The following is a 14,030-nucleotide window of genomic DNA, read 5'->3' as shown; positions in this document are numbered from 1 at the left end:
ATCAAATCTTCCGGATCCCCTAAAGATGCTCTAAAGCAATTTTTTTTTAAATCATGTAATCTAAGTGTGAGCATCTCGACCAAAATTTTTGTGCTACAAAGTCTCCAAAAGCCTCCCTAAAAATAGCTGCGTGTGACACATCACAGATGTTATCACTTACTTTTTTTTGTTTTTTAGTTAGACAAACAGCTTTATTGCCTCTTCGCCTCTGGCTCAGGGCATGTGAGCCACACTTATGTAACTTTCATTTGTAGTTTAAGCAAATTTACTGACGACATTGATTTAATCTGAAATATTCTACCTCAATAAATAGAGAATCTTACCTAAGGGCACTGCATATCTCTTCAGATCAATCTGTTTAAAAAGAAAACATACCATTAATGTTTGACAATCACAAGTCTCAGCTGCAAAAGAATTAGAATAATACTAATCCCACCTGAGGACGAATGGCCTTTAATGCAAAACCAAAAATCTCCCTTGAAGTCTGGGGATCTGAGAAAGAAAAAAACCCAAAAAGAAGCCTGTTACAAATCATAACAATATCACGTGACTTACAATAGCTTTATTTCAGACAGCTCAACATCTATATTTAACCCCAACAGTCTCTTGTGAATTCAGGAGTAACGTCGTCTATCATTCAGTTCAGCTAGAGAGCTCTAAGGTATTACTGCCACACAATTATTGCTGCAGTAAAATAGGAAGAAAGTCTGGAATAATAAAGATACAAATTTATATTCAACTCATCACTTAAAAGCTCTGTTAGATTCTCTCAGTCTCAGTTTTCTTATCTGTAAAAAAGAGGCATATATACTTTCTTTTAGAGTTGTTTGGAGGATTAAACAAGGCCAAACACATTATTAATCTTTCAATACTCCGAAGCATTTTTTCAACACATAGTATATGCCACATTATGGGAATTACAAATATGAATAAAATATGATCTTTGACCTTAGTAAACTTACTACCTAAAAAGGAAGATAAAACAGGAAACCAACTATAATCTGAGGCTCTTATCCTGGCCTGAATGACATCACAATTACTTACACAAATGTCTCCCATCAGTATTTACTGCAGCTGTCCAGAAATTATGCTTTATTCATCACTGAGTTCTCTGCCCTTCCTTGTAACAGTGACTTGCAAACAGCAGAGGTTAAAGAATTATTTGCTTGATTGCAAGGATCAATATATTTGAAAAAACAGGACACAGAGGCAGAAGGGGTCAGAGAGAGTTTAAGATTAGAGAAACAGCATGTTTGGAGGTTAGTGCCACAAAAGAGATACAAGAAAGCTACTCTGGCATTCAGTACACAGAAAGATTTCTTCTGGCTGTCAGTGTTCCAGACAGGCTTTACAGACAAGGTAACACCTGAGCTGGGCCTAAAAGGATAAGTATTAATTGGGGAAAAGGTCATTCTAATATAAAGTGACAATGTAAATATAGGTGTGCAGACACAAAGATACCAGGCACTTGTCAGTGCATAGTTGGCCTGAAATGAGTGGACTTGGTGGACCCAGTGAAGCCCAGTGATTCAAAGGCCTGAGCTCTCAGTAGAGGGAATGTACAACATCCCAGCTTCATGCCTTTTCCCAGGCTCTGGCCACCCACAGTCCACTCTCCTGTGTCCACCTCTCCTTTCCAATGGAGAGCTCCCCGACACGCATGCTCTTGTATCTATTTTTTCACTGTGGTAAAATACATGTAACAACATTTATAATTTTAACTATGTGCATAATTCAGTACCATTAAACATAGTCACATTATTGTGCGCCACTACCTATACCCAAAACATTTTCATTATCTTCAACAGAAAGGCTGTCCCCATTAAACACTAACTCGCCTCCACACTTTCCCCCAGCCCTTGGTAACCTCTATTCTACTTTCTGTCTCTATGAGTTTGCCTATTCTTGCTACCTCATCGTAAGTGGAATCATATTGTACTTCAGACTTTTTAAAAAATCTCACTTAGCATAATGGCCTCAAGGTTCATCCACGTTGTAGCATGTAACAGTATTTCCTTCTTTAAGGCTGAATAATATGCCATTATACCACAGGTATGTATATACCACATTGTTTACCCATTCATCTGTTGATGGATACTTGGGTTATTTCTACCTCTTAGTTATTGTCGTTGAAAAACATCCAGCCTAAGAGAAAGCTTATAAGAATTTGAGCCAAACTGATGACAATTGCCGGGAAGCAAAATCTCTATGGACTGAGAAAACGTTCCACAAAAATGGCAGTTTGCAGCTTATTTTATACATAGAATCAAAGGAGGAGGGTTACATGAAATCCATTGGTGGTAGATTAAGGGGGTGAGAGAAAGCAAAGTGAGGAAATCTCTGGGATTGGATAAAAGTAAATTGGAGAGATTGGTACTTCTTTCACATAGGTGGGTACAGGACAGTTAATAGTTCACATAGAGATGTTAACCAAGGGACAAGAATAATAATGAAGGATTCTGTACGTTCCTGCTCTGGTCCAGAAAAAGGGATTACTGACATTCCAAGGATGTCATCTTAGGAGCAAAAAGACAATAGGCCCACTAACGGTAAAGATTGACCTTATGATAGAAGCTTCAGGCTAAAGATATGACTTTCCACCATGGCCCACCTTAGTTATGAATTTTTTTATGTTCACGCTATCTTATGTGGTTATTTTCGGTCTCGACCTTGTCAGGTTTAACCTGTGGCCCCTTTTCTGTCCTCACTATTGTGGATAGTGCAAGTTAGGAACACAAGTTCTTGTTTCTATTTTTTTAAACGAACTCAATACACTTCAAATTTTAATACAATCCCCTATACACACATTTATTTGCTACTAAAAACTGAAATAGCACATCAAAAAGTTTGTTACAATTTAAATTTTTTAAAAACCAGAGAATCTAGTAGTTAATGCACCCTGCCTTAAATTATGCTCTAGCCAAACCACCCAATATTTTCTTTTTTACATTCCTTTCACACAAGTTATTTGCTTCTAATTCTTGATGTTGGGTTTCATCTTACAGGCTTCCAAGACACACTGGCAATACTCAAGACCTATTATAAGTACTCTTTTGGGTCAAAATGAAAATGGAACTGAAGTATGTTGAAGTCATTCAAATGTGAACCACATAGATTCCTTGTAAGTTACTGGCTTCAAGGTAGATAAAAAAAGAGATGCAAGAAAAAAGACATCACAGAACTTCTACCATAGGTTATCAAAATATTGGCATATAGTATGTCCTAGCATAAATAGCTTTCCCCAGCTGCTGCATAATGACTCTAAAATTAGTAGCAAGAAAAAAAGTACAAAAATAAGGTTTATGACTAAATCAACTCCATGTCATTATTCTCCATGCTAATGTTATCAGAAGGATCTCTATAACACAGGCAAATGACAGCTACATCTAAATCTTCTGAATCTTGATTCAATCTCAATTTTCCCCTCCTATGGATATTTTCAAAGCAGAGACAGGGTGCAGTATCTAATAGCGTGTAACATCCTTTGCATCCTTTCTTTCCAAGCAATTGCCAATGTTCTTACTCCACATCTCCTCCTGTAGAGTATGCTTTGACCCAGCCCCAGTCCAAGCTCCTGTAAGTTCCTTTCTTTGTCCCGCTATTGTGGTAAACGAGAAGGGAATTTGGTACTAGTGTTCAGAATCAAATTACTAAGGATCTTTGTTAGTATTTCTGAGACAGCTTAAGAGTCAGATGAATCTTCTTCATAGGTCATCTGAGAAGACTCCAGAGTCAATGTTGGATTAAGCTTTTTTGGTGAGTCCATTGGAAGTCTAGTCACAGTTTGAAGCTTCTCTAAGATCCCCCAAAGGGTTCAAGCAGAAAGTGATACTCAAAACTCTCAAATTGCTATAAAGTAACCTGGAAAGAATCGTACAGCACAGAAATAGCAAGTAAACCCCAATTCCAACAAAACGTGGCCAAAGAAAAGAGCTAACCTTCTTCTATTTTTTAAACCCCTTTCTTATGCCTACAACATCTCCTATTGGTTATACCACATTTCTTTGCTTTACTATTTTAAGATTTCTCTAAAGGGTTTTCTGCAGAGGGCCTCTACTTCCTACCTTCCATTCACCTTGTCTTCATCCTACTAACGTTAAACTGCTCTGGCTTGTCCCATGACACTCAACTTGAAGTTGCCCTTGATGAACTGGACCCACTCTGCCACTCTGGTCTCTTCTCATTCAGACCCCTCCCAGAGCAAGGAAGTATCACACTCCCTCTTCCAGTCTCTCTCCTTATATCCTTGCCCTAGTCTCTCTGCACTTGCTCTCTAGTTCATCTTGCTCACACTCACAGCTTTACATACTATTTCTATGCTGAAGACTTCCAAATTTGTATCTTGAAGTCTGATTTCTACTGCGAGAACCAGTCTTTACATATGCAACTGCACACTTACCATCTAAGCTTGGATGTTCCACAGGTTTCAGGTTTCTCCCTGAAACCTGGTCCTCTCCCATCCCCCCAGCTTAATAATCAGTGCACGGACTTCAGTTGCTCACTCCCCCACTCAAGACCAAACTCTCTCAATCCTACACTAATCTTTCACATCCATTAGCAGTTGAGTAGACTTTTATAAAATATCAATTGGCCCACACCTATTCCTTACAGAAAAAAACATCATTCTCCATTCCATTTGGAATGAAATCCCAGTTCAGAAGCTACTCACACACCGACTCCACATCCTATCCAATGTCACCAGGCCCTCTCTGTGCTCTGCTAAGCTCCAGATACACCAGTTCTCTTGAAACCCCCCAACCACTGCATGCTGGCCAGGCTTGAGGCCTGGGTACTTGCTAGTACCTCTGCCTGGGATGCTCTTTCCAGCTGGCTCCGGGCTGTGTGCATTCTCCATCTCTCCATACCCCAATATTCCTATTCACTGTACCAAACTTGTTTGCATAATTGAACCCTGTATCTGTAATAGCTTGTTCATTTGTTTATTGTATGTCTCCTCTATTAGACTGAGTTCATGATGGTAGAAACTTGGTGAGTCTGATCACTGAATCCAATACCTAATCCATCCCTCTTTAGATAGAAGGCACCCAGGAAACACTTATTATGTGAGTGTATTAGTATTTAATGCTTGAAGCCACATTATCATGAAATAACAGAAAAACTATAAATTTTAGCTTCAGACCAAGGCTTAAATCTCACTCGTGCCATTTATTGGTTATATTAGTTTCCTATTGCGGCTGTAACAAACTATCAGAAACGTAGTGGCTTAGAACAACATAAATTTATTACCATACAGTTCTGGAGGTGAGAAATCTGAAATGGGTGTCACTGAGCTAAAATCAAGCTGTCAACAGAGCTGTATTCCTTTCTAGAGGCTTTAGGGCTCTATTTTCCTGCTTCTGGAGGCTGCTCACATTCCTTGGCTCATGGACCCCGTCCATCTTCAAAGCCGGCAATGGCTGGGTGACTCTTTCTCATATTGCATCACCCTTAACATTGCTTCTTCTGCCTCCCTCTTCCATATTTAAGGACCCTTGTGATCATATTGGGCCCACTTGGATAATTTCCGCATCTCAGAGTCAGCTGATTAGCAACCTTAATTCCATCTGCAACCTTGATTTCCATTTGCCATGTAGCCTAACATATTCACAGGTTCTGGGGATTAGAATGAGGACATCTTTGGGAGCCATTATTCTGCCTACAACACTAACTGTGTTACTTTGGGCACGTTAGTTAACTTGCTTTAAGTCTAGTTTTTAATATATAAAACAGAAATATTATTACCTGTCTTAAAGGTTTCTTGCAAAATGTCTTGAATAATCATTAGCACATGGTTATTGAGCAATAAATGCTATTATTTTCCTTAAGCTGTCTATGTTCACCAAATGTCAATTAATACGCCAAGCAAATACAGACAAATAAGCAACATTACCTGCCAGGTAAATTAAAAATATGTCATAGTAAGTGCTGTAACAGAGAATACAGAAACCATAGGAAGTGAGTCAACTCAGGGGAAACATAAAGGCGTTATAAAATGGATGATCTTTGAGCAATAACCTGATGGAGTGGGACGCTGGCAACAGGATATGGGAGAAATAAGAGAGAGGACAAAGGAAAGGAAATCACATAGGAACAAGTCAATATTCTTGGTAGGCAGCAATAAAGAAGGGTGAGTAGAAATATTAAGTTAAAACATGAAATTGCTGTTTTTGCAGGTCAAAAGTCACTGGATATAGGCAGTTTCATAAGTTTGAACCTTATGAAAGCAAGCACACTGGAGGAAGAAAAATTTGGCAACTGTTTGAACAAAATTGGTAAGGAAGAGCAACTACAGATAATGCTTTTTTTTAAAAAGAATGTTTTAGGATTACAAGCTTCATTTGGCTTTTAAAAAGAAATGAATTCATAATACTTATAATGCTATCATAGTTAAATTATCCTAAAAACCTTAAATTTTGAGATACTTCAGTAAAACATTATTGATAGCTATGAAGAAAAGTATATTAAACAGAATTGTAAATTGACAGGCAAGAATCTGCATCCTAAGAATTACAAAACACTGATGAAAAAAAACACCTAAACAAATAGATATACTCTGTTCACAGATTGGAAAACTCAACATAGTAAAGATGTCAATTGTCCCCAAACTGAAATACAAGTTTAATGCAATTATCATCAAAATCAAAGCAAGATTTTGCGTAGAGTGACGTCATAGGAATGGCGACAGCCAGGTGGTCTTCTTGAGATCTCCTCCGGAACTTACCACAAATTGAACATCTATAACCCATCAAAGAACTCTCTGCTCATCACACAGAACAGCTAAGAGACTCCTATGAGGATTACTTGAAGGTGGGCAAATTGGGCTAGCAGGGGAAGAGGGAAGGGAGCAGAGTGGAGACGCTGCCCGCATGGGCAGCTGCAGAAACGCAGGGGATCCCAGGACACACAGAGACCACAAGAGCCAGGAGGTGGGGGCTCTTTCCCTGCGTCCCACAGCTGATCTCTCCTGCCTACAGCTGATCTCTCCTGCCAAGAGAGAAGCATATCCAGCATTTGAGGCAGTAACCTCAGCTGAGACCTCCAGCTGAGCACTAGATCAGACAAAGGACCTAAACACCATACCTGGGCCCCTCCCCCCACTCTCCCAATCCTACCCCCATCCTTCTAGAGACTCAAGTTGGTCTCTGAACTGAGGAGAAGTGTCAGATTACAGAGCAGCAGTAGGGCTCAGGATCTGGGAAGACCCGGCTTGCAGCTCCCAAAGAAGAGGCTGGGAAAAGTATGACACTGCTGGATTGAGAGAGAGAAGACCCCTCCATCCCCAGCCCCCACCTTTTCTGGCCTAAGGCAGGGCAATTACAACTGCAGCGACACTCCTAGGGGTCAGCAGTACGCAGCAGACTTAGATTTGGGCTTTCAGCAGCTCAGAAATCGCCTACCCTCAAAACACACACACACACACACACACACACAAACACACACACACCCTGGGGCTTTCAGCAGCTCAGAAATCTCCTGCCCTCAAAACACACACACACACACACACACACACACACACACACACACACAGGGGCTTTCAGCAGCTCAGAAATCTCCTGCCCTCAAAACACACACACACACATGGAAAAAGTGCCATAAGATTCAGGACACCTGGGCACAGGGCTGGCTGTGTTACTCTCAGAGAACATTCTGTACATGCAAGAGCAGAAACTGCACTGACTTTGTAAAAACTACCATCCAGACCCCACAGCCCCACTCATCTAGAACTGCAGTCCCAGGGTCACTCTGGGCACCAGGTGACCGGCTCTGCCTGCACAACACGCAGAGGACTCTTTGGTACAGCAGAGAACAACCTGGAGATTACTTGGTGGGCTTAAGCCAAGACTAGCGCTGCTTCTTTTATTTTGTTTTTGCATTTCTCATATTTTTGCCTGTGTGGAGTGTCGGTTATCGGTTGTTTTACATGTGAGTATATTTGGTTTATTCTTTGTTGTTCTTGTTGTTGTGCATGGTGAGTTGCTTTGTTCTGAAATTGCCCTACACCAGGGCCCAGTTCAAGAGGCACAAGATTCAACACACCAAGAGGCCAACTCCAGAACAAACCAGAGTATTACTGGATTTGACCTACATGTGACACACCCAGAGGGAATTCTCTACAGGCACAAGAGCTAACAGGGGCCAAGCCTCATTTGAGCAGTCAACCCTCACATAGCAGATCATCCACTGTGGGCAAAGCCAAGTCTCACCACTAGTCAGCCTAGGAGTCAATCCCAGCTACTGACAAGCCAAAAGCAACTAAAGATCAACTTTAACAGGACAAAATACACAACACAAAAGTCACCTTTGGAGCAGAGCACATTCACAGGAGAAGAAGGAACTGGTGCAAGTCAAATATAAAAGACACATACTACATAAGATAACCCAGCAAAAACCATGAACCCTAGGGATCTACCTAATACATCGAAGCAAACACAGAGAGTCAACCAGAATGGGGAAACAAAGAAACATGTCCCAAATAAAACAACAAAAGAAACCTCCAGAACTGGACCCAAATAAAACAGAGATAAACGAACTGTCAGAGACAGAGTTCCAAACACTGATGATAAGAATGTTTATGGAACTTAGTGACGACATAAAGTAGGATAGAGAAATCATAATGAATAACCTGTTAGAACTAAAGAACACAGTTACAGAAATAAAGAACTCACTTGAAGGAATTAACAGCAGGTTAGATGAAGCAGAGGATCGAATCAGCGACTTAGAAGACAAGTTAGCAGAGATCACCCAAACAGAACAACAGAAAGAAAAAAGAATAAAAAACAATGAAGATGGTTTAAGAGACCTGTGGGATAACATCAAGCGCAACAACATGTGCATCATAGGAATACCAGAAGGGGAAGAGAGGAAGCAAGGGATTGAGAACATATTTGAAGTGATAATGTCTGAAAACTTCCCTAGCCTGGTGAATAAAACCGACATACAAGCCCAGGAAGTGCAGAGAGTTCCAAGCAGGATAAACCCAAACAGGTCCACAGCAAGACACATAACAGTTACATTGTTTGTGGGAAACGAGTAAACTCATCACATCGCCTCTAGTTGGAACCGGCAAAAATTTTGCAAAGTAAATAAATAGAGACCTCTTTTTAAACTAAAACACTGAAAGTTTCATAGAAAAATATCAAATAGATCGAAAGATATGAATATTTTACGGAAAGTCTAATTTTGGCGAGAAAATGTCAAAAAAGCCCTGTGTTACGACGCGATTTGGCGGGAAAATGCCCACTTACAAAGTGTTAAAATGGCAACAGTTAAAGACACAGAGAGAATCCTAAAAGCAGGAAGAGAAAGACAGTGGTTTACATAAAAGGGAACTCTTATAAGACTATCAAATGACTTTTCTACAGAAACTTTGCAGGCCAGAAGGGAGTGGCAGGAGGTACTTAAAATGATGGAAAACAAAGGCCCTACAACCCAGGTTGCTTTATCCATCAGGTCTATCTTTTAAAATTGAAGGAGAGATACAGAGCTTCCCATAAAAGAATAAGCTAAAGATATTTATTACTACCAAGCCAGCATTGCAGGAAATATTAAAAGGGCTTCTGGAAACAGAAGATGAAAACAATCGAACAACAAACTTTAAAAAATTGGAATAACTATGTACCTATCAATACTCACTTTAAATGTAAACAGATTAAGTGCTCCAATCTAAAGACACAGGGTGGCTGAGTGGATAAGAAAGCAAGACCCTTGTATACAAGAGACTCGCCTCAGATCAAAAGACACACACAGGCTGAAAGTGAAGGGTTGGAGTAAGATATTTCATACAAATAGAAATGAGAAAAAAGCTGGAGTTGCAATACTTATATCTGACAAAATAGATTTTAAAATGAAGAATACATTAAAAGACAAAGACGGGCACTATATAATAATAAAGGGATCGATCCAACAAGAAGACATAACCTTAGTAAACACATCTATGCACCCAACATAGGAGCACCTAAATATATAAAACAGATATTGACTGACATAAAGACAGAGATCAACAGTAATACTATCATAGTAGGGACCTCAACACACCTCTAACAACCAGGGACAGGTCTTCTAGACAGAAAATCAATATGGAAACAATGGCCTTAAATGATACATTGGACCACTTGGATTTAATCGATATTTTCAGAGCATTTCACCCCAAAGCTGCAGAATACATGTTCTTCTCAAGTGCACATGGGACATGTTCCAAGACAGACCACATGTTAGGCCACAAAACAAGCCTTGATACATTTAAGAAAATTGAAATCATACCAATTGTCTTCTCTGACCACAGTGCTATGAAATTAGAAATCAACTACAGGAAAAAAACTGTAATATAGACAAATTCATGGAGGCTGAATAACATGTTACTAAATAATGAATGGGTCAAGCAGGAGATCAAGGAAGAAATCAAAAGATATCTCGAGACAAACGAAAATGAAAACACGATGACCCAAAATCTATAGGATGCAGAAAGCAGTCTAAAGACAGAAATTCATAGCATTGCAGGCCTACCTGAAGACAGAAGAAAAATCACTAATCAACAGTTTATCTTCACACTTAAAGGATCTGGAAAAAGAACAGCAAAATAAGCCCAAAGGGAGTACAAGGAAGGAGATAATAAAGATCAGAGCAGAAATAAATGAAATAGAAACCAAAAAACAATACAAAAGATCAATGAATCCAAGAGTTGGTTTTTAGAGAAGATAAACAAAATAGACAAACCTTAAGCCAGACTCATTAAAAAAAAGAGAAAGAGAACCAAATTAATAAAATCAGAAATGAAAGAGGAAAAGTGACAACAGACACCACAGAAATACAAAAAAATGTAAGAAATTACTACGAACAACTTTATGCCAACGAATTAGACAATCTGGAAGAAATGGACAATATTCTAGAAGCACACAACCTTCCAAGGCTAACTCAAGAAGAAACGGAAAACCTGAATAGACTGATTACCACCAGGGAAACTGAATCAGTAATCAACAAGCTCCCAACAAAAAAAGCCCTGGACCAGATGGCTTTCCAGGTGGATTTTACAAAACATTCAAAGAAGAATTATCACCTATTCTCTTCAAGCTCCTCCAAAAAATTCAGAAGGAGGGAAGGCTCCCAAACACTTTTTAGGAGGCCACTATAACCCTGATCCCAATATCAGACAAAGACACTACAATAAAAGAAAACTACAGGCTGATATCTCTAATGAACATAGATGCAAAAGTCCTCAACAAAATATTAGTGAACAGAATTCAGCAATACATTAAAAAGATCATACACCATGATCAAGTGGGATTCATTCCTGGTATGCAAGGGTGGTTCAACATCCGCAAATCAATTAATGTGATATACCACATTTACAACATGAAAAATAAAAATCATATGAGCATATCAATAGATGGAGAAAAAGCATTTGATACAATCCAGCAGCCATTTATGATAAAAACTCTTAAGAAAGTGGGAATATAGGGACCATATCTCAACATAATAAAGGCCATATATGATAAGCCCACAGCTAACATCATACTCAATGGGGAAAAGCTAAAACCATTCCCCTTAAGATCAGGAACAAGGCAAGCTTGCCTACTTTCTCCACTTCTATTCAACATAGTGCTGGAAGTTCTAGCCATAGCAATCAGACAAGAAAAAGAAATAAAAGGCATCCAAATTGGTAAGGAAGAAGTAAAATTGTCATTATATGCAGATGACATACTATATATAGAGAACCCTGAAGACTCCACCAAAAAACTATTAGAACTGATAAATGAATTTAGTAAAGTAGCAGGATACAGAAGTAATATTAAAAAATCACTTGCATTTGTATATAACAATAAAATATCAGAAGGAGAAATTAAGAAAACAATCCCATTTACAATTGCTTCAAAGACTATAAAATATCTGGGAATAAATTTAACCAAAGAAGTAAAAGATCTGTACTCAGAAAATTATAAGACACTGAAGAGAGAAACGAAAGAAGATACAAATAGATGGAAACACATACTAGGCTCATGGATAGGAACAATTAATATAGCTAAACTGTCCATACTGCCTAAAGTAATATACAGATTTAACACAATTCCTATCAAACTATCACGGACATTTTTCACAGAAATAGAACATATAATCCTAAAATTCATATGGAACCATAAAAGACCCTGGGTAGCCTCGGCAATCAAGAGAAATAAGAACAAAGTGGCAGTTATAACGATACCTGACATCAAATTGTACTACAAGGCTACAGTAATCAAAACAGCATGGTACCGCCATAAAAACAGACACATAGATTAATGGAGCAGAATAGAGAGTCCAGAAATAAATCCTTGCCTATATTGTCATTTAATCTACGACAATGGAAGCAAGAATTTACGGTGGGGTAATGACAGTCTATTCAATAAATGGTGCTGGAAAACCTGAATAGACACATGCAAAAAAATGAAATGGACCACCTCCTTACACCATATACATAAATAAAAGGGACTACAAACCTTTTTCACAGTGAAGGAAACCATCAATAAAACAAAAAGGGATCCTACCTAATGGGAGAAGATATTTGCCAAGGATATATCCAACAAGGGGTTAATATCCCAAATTTATAAAAAATTCACGCAACTCAACTACAAAAAAACAAATAACGCAATTAAAAAATGGGCAGAGGACATGAAGAGACATTTTTCTAAAAAGGACATACAGATGGCAGACATGAAAAAATGCGCAACCTCACTAATCATTAGAGAAATGTAAATAAAAACCACAGTGAGATACTACCTCACCCCAGTGAATAAATCAACAATAAATCAACAAACTACAAGTGCTGGCAAGGATGCGGAGAAAAGAGAACCCTTGTGCACTGTTGGTGGGATTGCAGATTCATGCAGCCACTATGGAAAACAGTATGGAGGTATCTCAAAAACCTGAAAATGAAACTACGTTATGACCCAGCAATTCCATTCCTAGGTTCTATCTGGAGAAATCCAAAACTCTAATTCAAAAAAATGTATGCACCCCTATGTTTCTGCAGCACTATACACAATAGCCAAGACATGGAAACAACTGAAATGCCCATAGGTAGATGAATAGATTAAGAAACTGTGGTACATTTATACAATGGAGTATTAAGCAGCCATAGAGAAAAAAGAAATCTTACCATTTGCAACAATATGGATGGATCTAGAAAACACTATGTTACGTAAAATAAGTCAGACAGAGAAAAACAAACACCATATGATTTCACATATAGGTGGAATGTAAAGAAAAGAATAAATGAATGAACTAATCAGAAACAGTCTCAGAGACATAGAGGAAAAACTGAGGGTTGCTAGATGGGAGGAGGGGTGGGGATACAGGGGAAGGTGAGGGTATTAGAAAGCACAGTCGTTAACCACAAGATTGCTATGGGGATACAAAAGTCAATTTGGGGAATGAAATCAATAATGTTGTATAGATTTTGTAGGGTATCCGATGGACACTTGTCTCATTAGGGAGACCACCTCAGGGATGATGTAGATGCCTGATCACTGCACTGTACACCTGAAGCTGAAGCTGAATAATAATGAATGTCAACTACAATTTATACATATGTATATGTACATGTATATATATATATATATATATATATATTTATGTGTGCGTGTGTGCACGTCTGTGTGTGTGTGTGTGTGTGTGTGTGTGTGTGTGTGTATATATATATATATATATATATACATACATACAGTTACAAGAAGCGGATTACAGCATTAGGAATAGAAACAGTGGAAATGTAATGGTTGCGTGCGATCAGAGGGGTAGTGGATGGGGGCAGGGGGTTGTCACCATATAAGGGATATAAACGATAAATCTCTATCACATTGCTTTGTCCATTTGTGCACCTGAAACTAATAAAAGAAATGTTAAAAAAAAAAAGTGATTTTTCGTAGATGCAAATTTATTCTAAAATTTATACAGATAAGCACAGGTCTTATAATACTAAAATGATTCTAAAAACAAGACAACAATGGGAGGACTTTATTCAGCATTAATGCTTACTACATAGTTAACAGCACAAAGAC

At 38.5% G+C, this 14,030-nt stretch overlaps 1 protein-coding gene and 1 pseudogene across 3 annotated transcripts in view; both read right to left on the bottom strand.

Moving 5' to 3' along the window:
* PRKDC (protein kinase, DNA-activated, catalytic subunit) overlaps positions 1-14,030 on the bottom strand; it is a 270,606-nt gene that overhangs the window by 243,969 nt on the left and 12,607 nt on the right. For all 3 annotated transcript variants that reach the window (XM_074318994.2, XM_074318995.2, XM_074318996.2), the window contains exons 8-9: positions 437-492; positions 324-354 (exon numbers count right to left, since the gene is read on the bottom strand). In XM_074318994.2, the coding sequence (XP_074175095.1) occupies positions 324-354; positions 437-492 (87 nt within the window). The remainder of the gene's footprint in view (positions 1-323; positions 355-436; positions 493-14,030) is intronic.
* On the bottom strand, positions 3,214-3,769 carry LOC141568644 (developmental pluripotency-associated protein 3-like; annotated as a pseudogene).

The sequence above is a fragment of the Rhinolophus sinicus genome, chromosome 7 (genome assembly GCF_057876585.1).
Source record: "Rhinolophus sinicus isolate RSI-liver-muscle chromosome 7, RSI-T2T, whole genome shotgun sequence".
NCBI classification, from domain to species: Eukaryota; Metazoa; Chordata; class Mammalia; order Chiroptera; family Rhinolophidae; genus Rhinolophus; species Rhinolophus sinicus.
This window is presented reverse-complemented; position numbering and strand designations above follow the sequence as displayed.